The 22,043-nt window shown below is 34.7% G+C and overlaps 1 protein-coding gene and 1 long non-coding RNA gene across 3 annotated transcripts in view; one reads left to right on the top strand and one right to left on the bottom strand.

Moving 5' to 3' along the window:
• Nucleotides 1–19,633, bottom strand: part of LOC118194219 (protein kinase C-binding protein NELL1-like) — a 153,100-nt gene extending 133,467 nt beyond the window's left edge. Inside the window, exon 1 of the mRNA XM_085810035.1 lies at nt 18,976–19,633. Coding sequence (XP_085666161.1) covers nt 18,976–19,036 — 61 coding nt within the window. The 5' untranslated portion in view covers nt 19,037–19,633. The remainder of the gene's footprint in view (nt 1–18,975) is intronic.
• The window catches only part of LOC146992844 (uncharacterized), a 115,180-nt gene that overhangs the window by 14,257 nt on the left and 78,880 nt on the right, over nt 1–22,043 (top strand). The gene's annotated exons all lie outside the window — the stretch shown is intronic.

Raw genomic sequence — 22,043 nt, 5'->3', positions numbered from 1 at the left:
CTACAAACAAGAGGTGAAATGAGCTAGCAATTTCAACAAATTTAATCACACAGTCAATAGCGTCTGGAAAAAAGCACGTCAAGAATAAATATTAGGTGCGACGAATGGAAAAATAAGTTAAATAGTAAAAGTTATTTCTTAAAAGTGCAGAGCGGAATTTCCAGATCTAACTTTCGTATTATACCACCACCCCACAAGCTCATTTATTACACTCCTCAAAATTATAATTCAGATATTGACCTGAATAAAAAGATTTTAATGTTTAGACACTAATTTTAGGAGTTATGTGAGCAAATATGAAAAAAGAAAACGTTTGCATAAAAGTATGGTAGCACCTTATTCCCTTATGAAATGTTGATAAGCATTTCATAAGGGAAAATCTAATAAAGTTATTAAATATTATAATAAATTTCATACATTTCATTAATTTTATAAATTTTTGTTTATGTAATTACGGCAAAGCCTCGAGGGATATCTGCCTAAAGGGAAGGATGCCTTCATGAAGGACTTCGTAAGGGAACTGGCCCCGTATAGAGTAATGGCAAACCGCACATCGAGTTGATCAATGTTAACGAATTTCGCTTACTCTTCATGCTCAATGGTGAACCGTTGGCATGGGAGGAAACACCGGCGACTAATTTAAGCATAAGCAACCTTACACAAGCCTGTTTGTCATCTATGTCTTATCGACTGTTAACAATTCAACGGAAATTTGTTTGTGCTTATTGCATTTGCTTCTGTTGCATTTCATTTTGGTTTATTTTGTTCATAAACGTTACATTTAATATCATTTTATAATAATTTCTTTGACTGAGTAATTTAAACTGGATTTATTCCTTAATTTGTTAAGTACACAGGAATGGAACGTATGGTAAATACTCAATTGCTTTTATTCCTCAGAAGTATAATAAGTAAACATTCAGCTAATATATCTTGTAATGTTTCCTGTTTTGTAATCCTTCTTAAACGAAAATTTGCGTAGTTTACAATCGATATTTATACTCCAAGTAATGAAGCAACTTACAACCTAACAGGTTTTAAAACCAAAACTGTTTACACCCAGATAACCAATACAACCATATACCGCATTTATCTTCTTTTAAAATTGCGCCAAATTCTCTTTTGGGCATGCGCAGTATGCGAAATTCGTTTAAAATTGATCAACTGAATGTGCGGTCTGCCATTACGCCCTCGTATACACATGGGGAAAACTACGAAAACGTCCATGCAGTCAGCCTGCTCTCGGGTTTCAAACCTCGGACCGAACTACTAGTATTCAGCGACTTTACCGTTCGGCCGCTGCTGGGCCTAAGTGCTTGTCATGTGTAAAATGTAAACACTATGAGAATACATATTTATATGACAGGTAATTTAGCTTCCTGTAACGGCATACCTGCGGTTATTATATTTCCATTAGAAGCAAAGCTCTCCTTTTAACTAAAGCATGATTTTTTATTTTCTATGGCGCCTCAGTTCTGTTGTCTGAACCCTATAAACAAGTTAACATCAACTTAGAAAAACTTCTAAGGAAAAATAAAACTACTTGGATAAAGTTATGTTAGAAATTTATGGTAAGCATATAAAATGTTTTTCTTTGATAAACTGAACAGAAAATGTAATTTTATAAGCGAAACGGAAAGAAATTTCTTTCCTCTTAAGATTTCAGGAAAAAGAATTCTCCTCTCCCCCAGCCTTAAAAAAAGTTCTACTGTTTCAGCAAAATGTAAGAAGCGATTTATTGTATGAAAACATCAACAATAGAGTACGGAAAGATATTTTCTGGAATAGTTTAGCTAAAGTGCACGAGAAAAATGTTGCATCGGAACAATGCTTAACCATTATCTTCTGGTCTTAACGTCTTAGACAGCTGTCTCGTTTTACTATATAAAATATAGCTGTGCTATAAAGTAACTGCCATAAGCAAATATTTATGCAACGGAAAGAGGTGTTTCGTACAAAAAGTACTATCTTGTAGAAGGCTGAAAATTTTGTTTTGCACAAGAACTTACAGAAGTGGTAGTAAGAAATAAATTCGACCATTATCTCCTTCCGTAATCCAAAAATTTAGTTTTTTATTGTAACCGAAATTTCGAAAACGCTTAAATAACTTGTAACTCACATAAATACAACATTATAGGTACTTCAAAGATCTTTTCAAAGATATTCAATAGCTCATTGTTCAAGGAATCAGGATTGGATTGGTTGGATTTGTTTGGTCACGGAAAGCATGCGGCAGTTAAACCAACCGGGAAGGAATGGAAAAACTGTTGCGAGCACACGCAGGGACACAAAAATCTTAAGTGCTTAGGGTCTCTCAATATCTTAATACGGCCTTGTAAAGCACAAGAGAACCATGTGCTTATGAAAAGGGATGCGCCTTTTGTGGAGGGCTTTTTAAGAGAAACTGGATCGAATTCACGTTAAATATGGGAAAAACATGAAAATGCTCATATAACCAGCTGAATCACCTGGAATAAAAGCCAGGTTGAGCTACCAGTTTTCAGGGACTTTACCGCTCGGCCGCTGGTGGGGAAGTATTGGATTGGATTATTTAACACCTATAAGTACACATCGGTCAATTTGACCGACGAACATTTTTAAATTCTGGTATTGGCTACACTGGTTGATAGGAACTGAGGGAGTTTGTGAATTTTATACTATTACAGAAGTATATAATGTGTCAATGTTGGTAACAACAAGGTTTCTGCTTTTTTAAAAGTTTCAAAATTGTTAATTTAAATGTTCTTCCATTTTTTATTGCTTTTCTATGTTTTTTAAATAGTAAAATAAGTAAACATTAAAAATGCATACACGATCAAAATGACCGCATGCGTACCTTTGCGTTATAATAAACATGTGTTAAAGATGTTAAATATAAAGGTGTTAAATATAAATAATAACGTGTTAAAGGTGTTCAATATAGGTGTTAAAGCAAAGTACATTAAAGCTGTCTACTTGGTCATATCAAATGTTTGACTAAGAGGGCAAGATGGAAGGTAAAACTAGAACCTTCTTATTCCAACCTTAAGCTCCTAAGAGGAATTTAAGATTAACGGATTTTAAGTACTTCAGTTCCACAAATGCAAGAGCCCGTGATGAATGTATAAACACGAGTTCAACTTTTTCTAACCAACATGCCGGCCAAGAGAGCACAAGGAAATCAAGTATAATTAGGTTTATGTGGTTAAAGTCTAACCATAACTCCAGAATACATTCAACATGAAGATACATTGTTTGAAAAGTGGAACACTTCTGTAGGAGCCTCTCAGTAGCCGAGGGGGTGATGCAACTGAACACTGGAAGTTTGTTCTAGGTTCAGTATGTGAAAAAAAAAAAGCTTTCTACATGGGGATTGTTGGTCTTTTCCACGCGTAACTTGCACGCAAGTCACATTTCTGCTTGAAAAACTTCTCTAAATACAAGTATATGCGTCCTTTACCATAGGAGACGGGAGTTACGAACTTTTGTCTTAATCAAGTAACTAACCAATCACTAGTGTAGAGTTTTAATTTTAACCCTTCATTCACATTAGCTACAAAATATTTTTTTTTAAATGAAACACACTATTTTATTTTCCGTTTTACGGTATAACAAACGGAGTTTCCGATATTATTTTCAATAATTATTCGTTAGCATAGTCATTTGGGTTTATAGTTAGAATTTTATTCATTTTTGTTTTTGTATTTTCTTTTCCATTGCTGTCTAGTTGCAGCGAAAATACTGTTATCGGGGGGGGGGTATTTTGTACAGCTTTTTTGGTATCTTTTATCTTATCTATCTTGCCTCAAAACATTTATCTCATAGTTAACTCCTCCGCAAATGAATTCATGTAAAGTGCACAGATAATCTCAAGTATGTCAATTTCTGCCGCCACCACATTAAGAAATTTAAAAGTCAGAAGTGTTTCTGGAATCGAACCCAGGTCGAACTACCAGTGTTCTGAGACCTAACCGCTCGGCCATTAGTAAGTTAAAGCTAATCCGATAAGGACTATCAGTGTTCAGTAGCTTTGTCTACTCGGACATTACTGGACCTATCAGTGTGGAAGCTTGCATAAGAATAGATATAGAATCGAAAGACGGAAACCACTATAAACTACGTCTCACAAATAATGCTTATTTAATCTTGCCTAGATGACAAAAGTTGCCGAATGTTTATTAAATTTAGTATGGTAAAACATATGAAAATTATCTGAAGGAGAGATGCATTTATGAAAAGCCTTCCTGTGGAAATTCTTTCGCATGACGCGAAAAACAGGGCTAGCGAGAGATACCAATAAGCAGCTGACAGGTGAAAGTAGACGAGGATACCCAACTTTTCAATGGTTAATGCGTGTCTGTCCAGCGCCTGCAAATTATCTCCAAAAGGCATTCCAGTGGGTGCAATGAAAAGATTGTCATGATTTATGATTCAGACTAAGTATGCGTAAAGGACAGGTAAAATGGGACAATGGCCAGCTTTGCTGAAGAAAAACAGAGGAAATTTATAAGCAAGTAGATATAATACATAGTTAAATGTAGGCTAGCTAAAGAGTTACGTTTAAAAAGTTTAGAAGATATCTCACCTTAAGCTTCCAAGAATGCTGATGGTATAGGATAAATGAGAATTGGGTGCATTTAGAAAGCTTTTATTAAAGAAATATCGTCATACATTTGCAGGATTCGAACAAAATAACCAGTTTATGATAATGACAGTTCTAGGGTTCTTAAGCCTGAATAAAGATTTTAGTGACTAGCATTAGAGAACCTAGTATGTATGGGAAGTATATATAAAACGCTATATTTAAATCCCATAAAAAGTATGAGGAAGCACTATGAACAAGAGGTAAAAACCAAAACAGAACAGCACACCAGGAACCTCAGTGAAATGACTTTCTCAGAAAGTTTAGAAACTGAAAGATGTTGTTTAATTGATGAAGCATAATCTCTTCCATGTGTAATTAATCCCAGATTCCTATGATGTAACTAAGAAAAGTAAATCTAAAAACCAGTTGTTTTTTGTTGTTTTTGTAATCAGATTTGTGCAAATGGAAGTTGTTGGTCTGATTAAAAATATAAATCAACGAGTTCCTCAAGTCTCAAACTCCGTCTAATTTAAGACTGAATTCATGTATTATTTTAGAAAAAGGAAAACTATATGCAGAAAAAAAAAACAAAAAGGAAAGCCTTCAGAACGATCTATATAATGAAAACTTGCTCACGTTAAAGATATGCAAAACTCAATGCAGCCCAACTGATTCAATCGTCAGACTGAAATGAGGGAAGAATCGTGAATGTTTAGTGATTTTATTATTTTGGCTGTTGAGAAGAAAATATAATTTATGCGTTTTAATGAGACTCAAACCTTATCATTCATCAACCTATTTTGGACACCGACTGCCATGTCAGACTCATCGAGATTTTGTTAGAATTACTCTAAAGATCTTCGGTACTTATGAATTTCAGAAAAACAGCTGCATATTCTGTGTAATACATAAACTGTTCAAATCATTAAAAAAGAGAAGTAAAATTAATTTATAATGGAAGAACTCACGTTTCGTCAAATAGGGATTTATAACAAAAACACGTGTTCTGTGCCAAAAGCTCGCTACTAGAATTAATAAGCAAAAATTTGGTAAAACATTCACGAAATTCAGTTGCTGAATATAACTCCAAGAGCGTGAACATTTTCAGCAGATGAAGACAGATGGCAGGCAGACAATTCGGAAATTTTATTTCATTTAGAAATTTTGGAAATTATTAGGCTTAATTTACTTAATATATAGATCGCCAGTCAGAAAAATAAGAACGATAATCTTTCTTAATAAGGTAAATAATTCACATCAGCATCTATCAAGTGTCAAAATTGCACTGCCCTCCAATGCTGGGCGTGTGCCAAGACAGAAAGGCGGAAGCATGGGCTTTTCAGAGAGATTCCAAGAAAATGAAAAACGCTGAGAAATATCTAAACGTCTGAAAAATTCTGGGAAAGAGGAAATTTTTTGAAACTTTTCTATCTGCTGCTTCAACACTAAACTGTTTTGAGGCGTGTACTAAAGATAAATTCGAGATTTAAATAAAAAAAGTATTTTTTAATAATTTCATCGCATGTAATTTTTATCACATATCATTCAAAATATAATTGACACATGGTGATGCCATGGCTTTTATAACATCATTAATTGAAACTAAAGTAGGTGACCAAAAATTCATTATGCATCTGGTGTAATGACTAAATAATCAATCTAATTTTCTTTACCGAAACTTAATGATACTATGACAATGTTTTATTATTTCATTGCTCAGTTAATAGAAAAGTTTTTGATAAAATTATTTTGAGCACGTGCCACGGTTTCCATGACACGTAAGCTGACAGTTTTTTTAAATTAAACTTTAATTATATGTGGGAACTATGTCCTTAAGGTAAGGATGACAATAATGGCTACGTGTTTAAGAGAAAGAAGGACGCCTTTGTAGAACTCCTCTTTACGGAATCTGGACAGTTTTTATGTTTTATGTGGGGATTATCACAAAAATACCCATACATCGTTCCATCAAGAACTGTCTTGTGTTTCAAAACTCAAACTGTCAGTATTCAGCTATCTTATCCGTTCGGCTACTCATGGGCTGGGTTTTAGCGGCAGAGTAATATCCAGTCACGTTTAGCTTGCAAGATACTTGGACCATTATCCACTCAATAAATTTTTTCAACTGCGTAATGTAATGAAAAACAGTATTTTCAGATTTCACACACCGGATAAATTACAAATTTCCATATAATAATAAAGAATAATTAATATTTAAAATCCAGCTAGTCAATACGTGTGTGGAAGCATGAGAATCACTTCAGTACCTAATGTAAAGTGGAAATTGTGGGTAAGTACTCGAAGGCTATATGGGGCATAAAGGGAATGATGCATTTCTGGAGGATTTTCCAAGGGAGGACTGTTTCGTATTTACGTTACACGCACAAAGTTTGTTTTGGTTTACTTGATTATGCCAAAGCATGCTTAGCTACCTGGCTATGGGAAGAGATGCCTTCTTGGAGGACTTTCTAAGCGAAATTGGCTCGTATCTACGTTACAAATGAGTAAATCCATGAAAACGCCATGCAGCTAGCCCGTTCGCCTGGAATAGAACCCAGCTGGAACTACCAGTGTTTAGTGATTATTGTAAACCACACATGTAAAAACCACGTAAACACGTAAGAGCACTTTTCGTGTTTTATCTTTCTGATCGCATGTAATAAATACAGTATAAGAGATGTAGGTTTAATTAGACGATTGCAATAATTTAAACAAAGTTCATTTCTGGTCAGATTAAATAAATCGTACTTTCAAACTAAGTATCAAAGTAAACATTAAATGTAAAGAATTCTGGTGATTTAAGTTCAAAGCACATTCATTATCGGTTCTTAAATTGCCTGAAGCTTTCTGTTATTGATATGAATTATTATTGAATTGATATGAATATTGATAATTACTGTATTCTAAAAAAATCACTCGCGAACTCTTCCTTGGATATTAATTTACCGACTACATTTTCCGTGAAGCATAGCTTAACACTCAAACTTTTCTTCAATGTGCACTTTTTATTGTGTTAAGCACTGTTGCGTGCGTACGGTTTCGTAACAGATTGAATGCACTAGTGCAATAGAAAGTTAATAAAATTTATTTTTATCATAGGAAATAAAACGAAATGCTGGATTTCTCCTTTCAGATATTCGTACAATATCACACAATATCACGCAGTAGTTGTATTTTAAACTACTAAAACATTAAATAGATCGCAATCCAAAGCGTAGAGAAAGCTAATCCAATCTCACCGCGAATTCGCTACAAGCAACAACAACAGTTATCTAAACAACTGAACTGAGATTTTTCTCTCCGGCTTTTTAATTGTGCACGAGAAGGTTCTGGTAATTTCCGTTTTCTCCAGCTTTCTGGAAAGCAAAAGAGTAGATTTACGAGATATGTATTTATTAAACGCGCGTGCTGCTATATTTTTACTTTTCCGGCGTAGCTTTCTCTTAAAATTCATCGCGCGCTAAATTGCACGGGGAAACAAAACCAATTTTATTTACAATTGTACTAAAAATAGCTAACTAAACACAAAATCCGTAGCAGTACACTTTGAAATATTTTTCATTGATGATTTTATTCATTTGAAAACGAATCCACATATTTGCATCCCCAAAGCATACCAAGTGCTTGAATACTTTCTACCCTCACCGTATTTCATGAAGCAAAATTGAATTTCAGTGATTCAACATTCAGTTGCTAGTGCCATTCCTTAGCCACAAAAAAAGGTGCACGCATGCTTATAGATATTAGATACGACTCTACGTTATGAGAATGGGAAATAAATTTTCTTGAGTGAATTTCAAAGAACTATTTCAAAACTTTCCAAATCGGTATGAGAAATAAATGTATAAAAGCAGAAAAAGGCATAAAAGTCACGCATCTTCCATAAAACGTGACGAAAGAGTTAGATTTTTCAGTTTTTCTAAGCTTCATGATTAACTGCAATATGGAAGAAACATTTCTTATACTTACTTTCAAGAATAACAGGAAAGCACAAATATATAACCAGAAAACAGTAATACAAATAATGTGAGAACCAAACATTTAATTCTAGGTTTATTCGGAATTTGTTGAGTTATAGTATGATTATGGCAAAACAGGCAGTGGCCATCTGCCTTAGAGGTGGGATACCTAAGTGGAGGACGTTCTGAGGAAAACTGGATCGTATTCACGTTACACATGGAGAAAATGACAAAAACCAGCCATGTAACCAGCCCTTTCGTCTGAGCTCGAATCCAATCCAACTACCAGTAGTCAGCTGTCTTAACCACATTTATTCGGATTAACTGAAATGTTTTACCTGTATGACTGGTTGGCTGATTAATTAAGGCAAAGCTATTCGAAAGGCATCTGCATAAGGAGAGGCGCTAACGAGGAGGACTTTCTCAGGGAAATTTGCTCGTATACGTATGCACATTATTCACTTGATTAATCAAGGAAGACAAGTTTTAAACTATATATGTAGTAAATTTTCGATAAAAAATTAATATATATTTTATACTAAAAGAATAAATTGCATGGACATTTATTGCATAGGTTCATCAAAAGAAATATGTACAAACTTTTTTTTTTTTTTTTTTTTTTTTTTTAGGAATCAAATGTAGTTTGAGGCAAATTGAAGTTGCTCCATCAAAAAATGCAGGTTACGAGTCAAATAATACTGTATTTAAATATTATTCCAAAAATATGAAAAGAAATGTAATATATAGCAATTTAATACATATTTAATTTAAAAATAATAAAAGCGTTTGGGCACTTTTTCCCTCTATGTTCCACGGCTTTCGCTTGAGAAATGATGAGCTTTCCTAAATTTGGATCATCATTTTTGTTCGCGATTCAAAAATTACCGAGAATCCTTTAATCCATAATGCTTGGTTAGTTATTTGAACGTGGCAGAGCACAGGAGACTATGCTTAAGGAGAGGAATGCTTTCGTGGAGGACTTCTTAAGAGAAACTGGCTCGCATTCATGTTACACTTAAACGAAAAACACGAAAATCAGTCAAACAGCATGCGGTTTGCCTGGATTCGATGCCGGGTCTAACTACAAATATTCAGTGGTCTTAACCATTCACCCCGTGGTGGAGCCAATATTATTAAAATATCAATTTTCATAAATTTTCTTTATGAATTCTGTATTAAGAATTTAATTTGAAAAGTTTGAGTAACAAACGTCGAACCACAGTGAATTTTCTCGCTACAGGGGATGATCCAGATTTCTTTAAAAACTCTACCACAAAGGCAAACTAATCCTTAAGCAGAGAGGCCTAATGTGCTTTGCCACAGTCAGATATCCGAACCCTGATACAGTGAAAGGTTCATTACAATGTTCAGATGTTACCAGTTTTAGAGGAAAAAATTATATACGAAATCAGAAAATTTATCATTGTAGAACAACAGCACATAAAAAATTATCAGAAGCCTAAAAATATTTTTAATTCGCTTCTTTTAATGTGTAGTTAACTTACTATTTTTTTAATGGCTAGTCGCTTTATTTAATAGCCGTTAGCTATGCGCCACTACAAGTGGACGGAAGTGGTTGCCATTTAATTATGGAAGCACCTAATAGGTTGCTACCGTTGCTTCCTATGAAAAGACTGGCAGTTACAACCATGCCTTCTCCGGGATCCGAACCCGGGAGCCAAGTTATTATTTACAAAACATTTGTTTCTATGGATAATAGTAAAATAGTGTACATATTACAATCAACTTTCCAAATGCAATTTCATGATTGCTTTGTGGATAACTGGGATACAGTGTGCAAATTGCTATGGACATACATAATGAGATAATATAATTGCTATGGCCATACATAATTGCTATGGACATACATAAACTGTTAAGGACAAGAAGTTATGACGTATCGAAGTGGACAAGTAGTATTTACGGGAACAATGAACTTAACAAAAGTGCACTTCAAATTTATTAAAAGTTTATATGATCATAGAATAGTCTACACAACATCATATACTTTGGGCTATGGAATTATCAACTGCCTGAACTGATGTGACTGGCCTACTCTGTGGATAACTGCAATAATAATACAGACACACAATCATTAGGTGTGTAACTGATAAGAATATGAAGTTATGACGTATTGAAGAAGACACAGATTTAGAAACTGGTTAATATAAAAGTTCCACTCTCCACAATATAGATCCTATCCATGACAATGTAATAATTGATTGTATATATGTTTTTCATACCGATTATTATGTAACAATTATTGTATTGTATAGATGACATTTTCAATTTAGCATTGTAATATTACTATCATTGATTTAGTGAATACCGCCGGCGGTGGATGGTAGATTCTTTTCCGTCGCATGGGCATAACTCTGATTGGTGTAGAACCTTAGGTCGGAGGTCCATTTTGGTCAATGACCACTATACCAGCTGGGCAGCATGTGTGGTTTATTACTGCAGTCATTTTAGTGTATAGAAGGATTAGTAAATTTATTTTCGAATAAATGGCGTGTTAATACAATTCAGAAACTAAGTACACTTCACGTGAGGTAAACTAATTTTGCCTAATGTTTTTAAAAATATGGAAAGTCAATCGGACTGACCAAGTCAAAAAAAATTATTTTTAAGCTTCTTTAGCATTAGTAACATAAATCATTTTAAAGCTTTCAGCGTTAAAAAAAATATTCCGACTCCTCGAATCCCAAACGAATCGCCAATAAACGAAAAGTGAATTAACGATTTTTTTATAAAAGGATATTTTTCTAATATAAAATATGATTTTACATCATGCCCAAAGAGGCTTTTCTAACGTTTTGCGCGTTAAAACTAATTATTAAATGTCATGTTCTTGGCATTTAATCCATAAAATTTAATTCAACAGCAATATCGGAAAAAAAAATGGCAAAACGAAATCAATAGTCCTTCTGGGAAACTTCTGGTGGTGTGGTGGTGTGTGTGATTATGAGCAAAGCCTCGAGGGCTATCTGCCTAAGGGGAGAGATGCCTTCGTGGAGGACTTTCTAAGGGAAACTGGCTCGTTTACACATGGGGAAAACCTCGAAAACGCCCATGTAGCCAGCCCGTTCGCGGGATTTGAACCTCGAACTGCCAGTGTTCAGCGATTTTACCGCTCGGCCGCTGGTGGGCCGGGAAACTTCTGGACTGAATATATTTAAAAAAGCATACCTTTAGAATTTCCGATACCCAGTCTCGCAGGGTAGAGATAAAAATGTTTTTTCTCCGTACAGTGTTGCTATTGCTCGCTTTGAAATCGTTGAGTTTCTTAATAAAAAACTCACAAATGCTTTACAAAATATGTAATAGATAATAAAACAAATTTCAAAGTCTGGCTTCCAAATGCCCATATTGGGATGGAGACGTACGTTATTCAAAAATGTGATGGCTCTGGGTACCGTTGTTTTATCACAATGCAAGAAACATACATACATTTATGCAGATTCTTCGTTATTTTTTAATATAATACAGGATTCTAACATTGGTGGCAACAATTTAAAAAGTGATTCGCCGTTTATAGTGAATCAACGCAAAATACCAAAACGAAAATAATAATTCTTCTGGGCAAATTGCCCATTTGGACTAAAATGAGTCAAAACATTTAAAAGAAAGGCAGATAGTACATTTAACTCTGAGATTTATAAGGTAACAAATCATAAGACTTTATCTGACGAACTCCTTTTTCGATTTGTGTTACTTGTTTCTGAACAACTTTGAAACTGTTTTCAAACAGTATATCACTTTATTTTCAAGCTGTATATCATAGCAGATAAATTCTTGAATTGAAAATTCATCTAGTATGTGAAAGTATTAGAAATAAAGATATATTAAATCTAAAATAGCATGTAAAATATCCCAACTATTTAAGATTTTAATTCTTATTCCAAAGCAATTTTTGAAAACTTAGATCACATCAAGCAATCTACAAAAACATACCTAGTGCTTTAGGCGTAAGCAAATTAACACTATTATTCGAGGTTAATGTTTAAGCATTATCTTTTACTGAGAAACTCAAAATTATGTGCGGATCAACAAACTGTAAAAACATGATTGTATACTACAACAGTCTAAAACATACTTTTGTGAAATCTATTGATATCTATAAATTCTTTGTTGTGAGAAATGTAATATTTTAAATAACTATTATTGATTATTTAAAATAAAATTGCCGCAAAGAAGAGGGAAGAATTATGAATTGTCAGCATGGCCGAATTTAGTCGGCCCTGGCTTCCATAAATATAATGGTCATGCTCCCCACATCCCTAGCCTCGGTCTATAAAAGCGACAGGAGGACTAGACGTGACCAGAAAACGACAGCAATCCTGCTAATTGATATGCTGTAGTGAATCGATTATAGGATTCGGTTCCTAATGGTAAATGTAGATGTTTTTAGGGAGTCATTTCCCCAAGGACGGAGTCTGTGTCCTTGGGAGTGGTGCCTTTTAGAGACAAGGCTCCAATAATCAAAGTGAAATGTCCCCCTTTGTTTTTCCGTCAATTTGCTAGAAACCCTTTCTTATTTAAAAAGCATCTGCATTAGCAGAAGATGGAAATGAGAGGAACATTTTCTTACTTAGTTATAAGGAAAAAAAAAGCGAGAACTCTAACGTCTGAAGAATTCTGACTATATTTTCTAGCTGCGTGCTTTTAAAAAATTCTCATACTAGTTTATATCCGAGTGCAGCAACATGATGGAAAAAAGTATCTTATGTATAAACTATCTATCCGAATTTTGGATAAATTACAATAGATTGGTTGAAACAGCATGATGATGTATTCGAATAACATTTGACGTTACAATGCGGTGTTCAATTTCTATGTTTTAATGAAACTGTTGTTTCCGATCTTCCTGTAAAAGAGGCATACCAGTGTAAGGCTGGCCAGGGTTTATTTGGCGGTAAGCAGGCGGGCTGACCGCGTAGGATTTTCATGGCTCTTCCTAGGCATTAGAAGACAAAGGCTTTCTTCTCGTAAACATATCTATTTGACTAACCAGTCCCTTCCCAAATTTAAATTTACTTCAGAAACTTCTAAAGAGGCGAAGCTCAAATCGCATGTATCTATGTTAAATGAACATTCTAATTATATGTAGTTAATTATCAACTTATGAACAGCCAATTTATTAGTCATATTCAAACTCATTCAAAGAGTTGGTACTTATGGCATTAAAGAAATGAGCTCATTCCCGGAATTTCAAGATTTATGAAATTCAATCTAACTGCTAGATTAAAGAAATTTTTCTAATCATGCTGGTTTGTTAGCAGCTTGCTTTAATTGGCTATTGCCAACAAGGCTATCTGTTTTGTGATTATCGCCATAATAGTTGACTAAGGAAATTTGCCTCTTATTCACGTTATGCGTGAAGAATACAATGAAAACTTGAAATAGGCTTAAGGGGAAATCGAACATGCACCAAACTATCAGCGTTCAGTGAACCACTCGGCAACTGATAAACGCTTCTAAGAATAATTTTCTAATTCATAGAAATTGATTAAAATTTAGTTTAAGCACAGAAAATGCAAAGTGTCAATTTTCAGAAGAAAAAAGGAATTGTACTCAATGACATTAACCAGATAATTTTTGGCGAAGTATTAAATTTGAATGAAAGATGGCAATCATTGAAAAGTACAGCAAATTAATGTAGCTATACCTAATGTGATACGAGAGAATTATTTGTGAGCATTAATAAAATGCAATTCACTCTTTCCGAAGGAGGGTTTTGTTAATCCTATATAGCAAACCCATCATCTCCCTTAGGCCATTTGCCTAAGAGAGAAGATGTGATGAGATGGTTTCATGGAAAACTTTCTCAGGGAAACTGACTCTTATTTAAGTTACACTTGGAGAAAATCACGAAAAACAATCATGCAGACAGCTCGTTCGCCTGAGATCGAGTCAAGGTCGAACTCCCAGTATTGAGCAGCCTTAATTACTCGGCCACTGGTGTGGACAGATGCCTTCAGGAGCGACTTTCTAAGGAACATTGGCTTTTAATGGATGAAGCAGCATTCTGAAGAAAACGAAAATTCCCAAGAATATTTCCCAAGGAAAAAAAAAACAATATGAAACGATTCACAAGATAAATGCCAAGTTCAAAATTGCGTGGATAAATACATTTATGTACAATATAGCATGAAATTACCAAGACGAATTGTTATTTTCAGCTTAGTCACTCAACACTTCGGCAACTGCGAGATTAAGCAATTATTCCTTCTCAAATACGCGCGATGTCTGTCAATCGTAAATTTTTAATGCGAGTTGTGTACGTCGGCGCCCACTGCGGTACGTAACTGGAATGTGAGATAACCATCAAAAGGTTAAGTTTTCGGAAATTCAGAAGAATTTCGGAAGAAAGATCTGAATAAATTTAGAAATATTCTAAAATTTAATTTTCTATTATTAGCAGGCTATGAATTATATACTCTTTGCATATATATTGTGTTTACTGGAGTTAACTTGCTTACATTTAATTTTATATGCACCTTACATGTAAATTTAGACGAATGGAGATCATTTTAGCATATCTATTCATATATTTACGCACCTGAATATTGGCTTACGTATATATATATATATATATATATCTTTAGTAGCCAATTGTGAATCACTAGCCATTAATTTAGACATGATCTGCTCAGATAACGTTTGTCCTATATTTGTTCTGAGTAATATCCTAAAGCTGGCACTCTTTAACAACACTTGGATATAGGTTACATAGTGAGAGCTGAGATAGGTTATGGAATAAAATTTTACGAACTTGAAAGTTAAAAACCCAACTTTACCATCAGTATATTCTCATCTTGAAACCAAAAATTTAATGCATTTTTTTGGCTACTTCAGGAAGATTTTTCAAAGAGCCAAAGATCAAATGTTTAAGATAAATGTGCAAACATCAAATATTTTGAAGGCAAGTTTTAAATTTATTAGATTACGGTAAACAGCATAAGGGTAATCTGCCTAAGGGAAGGGATGGATACCTTCATGGAGGACCTTTTGATGTTTTGTTTGCTTCATTTGAATTACAACAAAGCATGCGAGGGTTCATTTTCTAAAGAAAAATGATATTTTCGAGCGTCTTCTTAAAGGAAACCGACTTGTATTCAAGTTATGCATAGGGAACATCGAGGTAACTTCCATACAGTCGGCTCGTTTGCCGGGATTTTAACTCCCGTGTCGAACTACCAGTGTTCAGCTCTGTTGCTTCTCGACAACTGGTAGGGCAGAATTTTCAAAGAGGAAAGGAAAACGTCTATGAAGACCAACCTATTTGTCATGATTTGAAATAGCATCAAAATCCACTGTTCAGCAGTCTTACCCGTTTGACCGCTGGTGAGCCGGGCGGATGTTCTTGAGGGAAATGCAAACAAATACAACGTTAGGACTGTAGTCTTAGTTACTCGCAAAATATAACAGGTTGTTTGCTATTTACAGTCTAATCGCATGTATTTGAAAAGAGCAATTAGACACACATTAATTGCCCGCTGTTTATTTACAAAAATTTACTCCTTTTATTCCGAGATAAATGTTCATAAACTTCATTAAAGGAAACATGATTTTAAGAGTTTGGAAACAAGTTAGGAGAGAAGGGCGTTTTTCGAAAATGTTTGCAAAATATGCTAAGATGGTCTAGAAAAGAACACTTTAGCTACTTGTGAAAGTAAGAACGTAATAAACTAACCACTAAGCGGAGAGTTTGCTACAAGTGAAAAATAATATTAGAATTAAAAGCATGCAACTCTTTTACACACATAAAACAAAATATTAGAGCAGTAGCTAAGAAAAGAACTAAAGAATTAAAGCTGTTTAATACGCTCCAAAATATGCATAAATGCAAAAATAGGACGAGTACCGAAAAATCTGTTCAGTTGTAAAACTGACTTTCATGAAGAAATACTTCCGATAACTAAATAGAAACTAGAACAAAAAAGAAAAATATTACTGAAAAAAAATCGTTATTTCCATTTTCTTTAAAACTTTTTTCTCCATATACCGATGCTACTTCATGAATATACATACTTGCGAATTGATTCTTCATGTTTCTTAACAAATGATTATAATTTGGTGAGTTTTTCGAGTGCAAAGCTCTTGCACTCGAAAGGCGAATCTCATGCACCATTTAACACTTTAGAACAGAGGAACTAAAAGTCACCTCTAAAATTCAAAGTGCTAAATTTTAAAAAGTGTAAATTTTAAATAAAGTATCTACATTCTAGAAAAATATTATAGATTAGTAAATGCCTTTTGGAGCTTACTTTATGATGAACCAGTAAAGTATGCTCCCTATAACTTCTTAAATAATCAGAATCACTTTAACAGTGAAATACCACTCGGCAGAATGGATTTGGTTTATGCATACAATTATGGAAAAACACTCAAGGGCTAGCTTCCTCAGCAAAATGGATGTTTAACCTGACTGCACGCATATATCCCGAGCATACAGCATATTTAAAGATAACTAGTTGACATGTTCCCACCAAAAGACCCAACGTATGACTTTAAAAAATATGAAGGCTCGTATTTTTATTCTTTAAAATTATGTAATGTTTGTAAACAAAAAATTTAAATATCAACTTTTCCCATAGTTATATGATACTACTGCTTGACAAACCGTTCCTGTTTTAAATGCCTTAATTATCCAAGGGTAATAAAACGTTTCAAGTTAATTCTCCAAATGAAATGTTGTGAAGGTTTCAAAGTGCTTATTTTTGAAATAAAACAATAAATAAATCGGCTATTTAAGGTTTTATGTAACTGCACTGAAAAGTTCTGTACTCAGCGAGTTTTGGTTTTGGTTCCATTTTGATATGCTAGAGAAAAGTGAAAGACATACAGCTACACAGTCAAACTAAGTTTCTTAACTTTATCATTTGCTTAAGATATCAGCTTACTTGTGCACATAATTGGAGGGGGGGGGGTTAAAAAAGGAAAATAAGGCCCTGAAATTTACTAAAATCTTTTGCCGTTAATCTTTAGATGATCATTAAAGGTCCTAAATGCGCAATTTAGTTTCAGCAAAATTAACTAACTGGATATAAAAGTGATAAAACTGAGCTGTTTGTAAACAATCAAAAGGTACAAAAGCTTAGAAAATCAGAAAAATAAATACAAATCTTTTAAACAATTTGCAAGATTCCGAACGATTTGCTGAATAAGAACCGAATTCGTACTGCTTTTAAAAGTTTTGCGCTTTATCCACCTCTATAGAAACGCGTCGACTTTCAAGCCGGCGGAAAAATTTAAAGACGTATGTGTACCCCTGGCGCTAAAGTGTGCCAATTTCTCCGCAAGCTGAACAAATGATCTCTCAAGAGCCGGCTTTGAACGGTTTCGCAACACATGCAGTAGTATAAAGAATACACAGATTTTAAGTTGCTGCTTCTATACACTCGGAATGCTAATTCCGAAAGCTAGATTTTGAAATCATCATTCAAGAATTTCGCCATGTGCAAGTTGATCATCTGTGCACGCCATATATTTGGCGAAATAATTCTGGCAAAATTAAGTAGCACAGTTCAGAACATGGAGTTTCTTTAAAATTTCCCAAACTTTTTCCAATTATTTTTTTCTCTCCGCAAACAGCTTAAAACGTTTCACGGTATTAAACTATTTTAATTAAAAACGAATACATTAATTTAAGACTCAGTTTACCAATATATATATATATATATATATATATATAAGAATATGTCCTACTAACCATGTCCTAAACTCGTCAGTTTTCAACAGGAGCTTGTTGGTCGAAAGTTTTAATACGAAAGATAAAAGTTTATTTATAGATTTTTTTTGCGAATAAATCAGTTACGTTTAGTTTTTTAAAAATAATACCATGATATTAACTGTGCAAATGAAATATTCTCCATTTAAATTAAGCGCCGAAGTAAATATGTAGCATAGCTCGCAAGAGAAATTTTTAATTGGTAGCGTTTATTACATCAGTAATTGCTTTAGTACACTACCAGCATAAAATCTGTTCAAAACCTTATTAGAGGAATGCCTTTCAAAATAAGAAATTTTGTTAAAAAGCAACATGACAAAGCATTTTAAGTAAATTTCAGAAGGCAATAATGTTGCGGTTAATTTCTATTACGAGAAGTAATGCCAGAACTATCAAGGTTTGGCTTAAAATTTTCAATTTATCATGTATTCATATTTGTCAGTGTCTAAGGCGCGAAAAAGAAAGTTGTCCATTAAACTTCCATATAAATTCACAAAATGTAAAGATGTATTTTATTCATCTACATATACGCATCCGCACTACACATAAAATAATAAAACCACTTAATCATACTTCAAAAACTCTAACCCACTAAAACGGTATTTCAGACTTGAGTTTCGGCGGCTGCAGAGTTACATGGTCAATGTATTAAACATTATGCTGAATGTATAGCAGAAACTTTAGTTAGAGCGAGAACAAAATATATTTGAAGAACTCACCAAGTGTGTAAAGTAACGTTTCCACTGTAATCAGTCCGCACAGGAGAAAAACCATGGCCATGCTGCATTTAGAAAAGTTGCAAAAAGTCCGTCTGCCGGGCCTCAAAGATTGGAAAACGATTGCAAAGCCATAGCTCACGGCAGTGATACCTAGGCAGCAGCCTACTTTTGAAGTGCGTTTTGGGAGGCATACTAAACACTGAAATTACATTTTTTTGCTAAAGAAGAGGAGCACGCGAATCTGAAATTCAGCGCAACTGTCCGTCACTCTAACATGGTGAGGAAGCACTGTAGTATAAAATTTGTAAATAGAATCAGAGCTCCGCCCCCAAGAAAAGTTTTCAAACAGTTTCCAGCGGTTCTCACTGACTCTCTCTTCGCAGACACGCGGTCACAGAGATAAGCTCCGGAAGACGAGTCTATGAGTGACGTATTGCCTCGTCAGACTCACTCGAGTCAACGGGAAAGTCCTTGTGGCTGGTAATGTGCCGGTTCCACTACACGCTGCTTACTAAGAGGTGCAAGCGGCGTTGAACAGCTAAGAGAAGTGTGAGGTGCAATACCGGCTCCCGATAGCCTCATATGCACGAATTTACTACCCTAGTGGAACTTCAGTAAATCGAAGATATTCTACTGGCGTCGACGAGCCGCACGACTGTCTTGTGGAAGGGCGCAAGGGGGCGCTTCCTTCGCGCCACCGCCTGGTAGAGTCTACTCCCGTCCTTGGGGAAGAATCGATACTTTTTTGATAGAACAAATTATTTTCATTGGCCGATTATTTCAAATTTCTCTTTTTGCTAATAGAGACGAACTTCGGTTCCCGGTTTAGCTCAAGGGGACGAAGACTGTGCTGAAATTCAGCGAACTGGAACTGGCAGTGCCAGTTAATACAGCTGATTTAGTGCTTCAAGAGTATGAATTAAAAATTAAACTTGAAAATTGTATAATTAATAACACCGTTTTGTTCAAAATGTGATAAAGGAAAGTTTCAGAAAATTTAAAAGTGAACTTTTACTTTTCCTATTTACAGATATAGTGGTAGTCGAAATGCCTTAGTGCCTTCAGAATTGAACGGGAAGAGAGTCGTAGATTACTTCTGCAACGACTGAGACTTAAAAGAGTTCGGAAACTTTGAAAATCAGCTTCTGAAGGTTTCAGTTTTATGAACTATTAATTGCAGTCATACCTCAATTTATAAATTTTCATTTCAAGAAATCTGGGATTTAAGAAATCATCTTTTGGAGATAAAAACTAACTTAAATTTAAAACAAAAGAAAACAAAGACAAACAAACAAACAAAAAATAGCAACAAAACCAATTTTTTCCCTCTAAAACTAAAAGCGTGCCATTTTGCCATTTAAAAGCAAAATTCCAACTAATAATTGAAACTCACCCCGTTTTACAAGTTAATCTTAAGAACGAATTAGTTCGCAAGTGCGATTTGTTCCTTTACAATTTCAAGCCTTGTAAATGAATGATGTATATATATGTATATATATATAATATTTGCATGTGTATATGAACATCAGAATTTTCATGAGTTATGGACATATCACGCTATTGCGTGATATAGCCAACTGTAATGTAAATCAGCTCCTTTTCCGCGATCGAGCGCATAGTATGGAGTAAAACATCGATGCTTCCAGTTCCCAAGTTCAATGCTCTACAAAGGGAAAGCTCTGAGATCTTTTGCGGTTACCTTCTCATGAAAAGTTAATTTGGGCTTACTTATAAGTCCCGTTTACCGGGGGCTGAAAGGTATGTCTGTAAGAAATTTTAAGCTTCCCCCAGTGTGGTGGCATAAGTGGGAGTCTGCTTCCCTTAATGATCCCTTCATGAAGGGCATCTTTCCCTGCGACGGGTAGTCTTCGTTTGCTTTACCTAATTTAATAAGTTCAATTGAGTTTCACTCACTTTATAAAGTATTTTCTCCCTCTTTATCACGTGCCTTCGTGATGTAATTTAGAAGCACGTTCGGCCAGCGTCCGGAGGTCCAGAGTTCCAGTCAAAACCGAGGGCACTGTACATTTTTCACGTCTCCTGTGTCGAAATAAAATGTCTAATGGTTTCTATAGTGGCACCGAACTAAAATGCAGTAGACAATAAATCATCGACACCAGAATTTAACGATTGAGTCTCTGCCTCCCCAGACTCCTTTTAAGTGTGTGTGTGGGGGGGGGAAGAGTATAAGGTACTTTTTCTCTCCTTATCGCGTTTTCTGATTTTCGCTATGTGTAGGAAAGGATACAAGCCAGACCTTAAGAAGTCCTCTACGAAGCATCTCTCCTCTTAGGCACATAGCCCTCGCGTGCTTTGCCAACTCTCTTTATCGCGTTCATTCTTGATGCAGTTGGAAGCACGTCCTGCTAGCGTCGGGAGGTTAGGAGTCGAATCCCGCCGAGAACGTCTTTTGCTCCAAAAATGCCTAATAGGTCTCTACAAACCAAATTAAGCATCGTATGTGGCTTTAGGCTTTTGTTTCGCGCTATTTCAGATTTGAAGTGCAATTATATTTAAGTACCGTACACTTCAGTTCACCGTCCTCTATCTACACAGATCTCAGACCGAATAAAAATGGCAGCTTAATCGGAGGACAAAGAGAAAACAGCAATTATGCAAAACCTTTTATGGAGGTCTCCTTTTCTCGATTTTTCAACTTAGTTGATATCTACTTAATTGATATGAAACTTAGTTGAACTTATTTGATATGAAAAATTTACACAGGATTTCAGAAAATAACTTGTTGACTCAATTGTTTATAATTTATTTAAGTAAAAAAAGTGTATTTCATTATTTTACTAATACCTATATAAGTAAACATTAAAATAAAAACAAAACTTTTTAAGCTGAAAAAGTATTTTCGAAACTTTTAAACATATATGCATATCGTATTTACTCGCATATTCCCCCCTTAACTTTTTAGCGCAAGTTTCTAAAATTCTTTTAAGCATTTTCCCCTTCCACAGGACGTTCCCCCAGCGAGCTCCCTAAATTTTAAAATGGTTTCTTCATGTAGTCATTTTTCATCTTGCTAACTGATTTGCTTGTGGATTTTTGGTGTAACGATA

The sequence above is a fragment of the Stegodyphus dumicola genome, chromosome X2, assembly GCF_044657685.1.
Source record: "Stegodyphus dumicola isolate Sdum_Otavi_A_Nest chromosome X2, ASM4465768v1".
Taxonomy (NCBI): Eukaryota; Metazoa; Arthropoda; class Arachnida; order Araneae; family Eresidae; genus Stegodyphus; species Stegodyphus dumicola.
The sequence above is the reverse complement of the archived record's forward strand: the minus strand, read 5'-3'. Positions and strand labels throughout refer to the sequence as shown.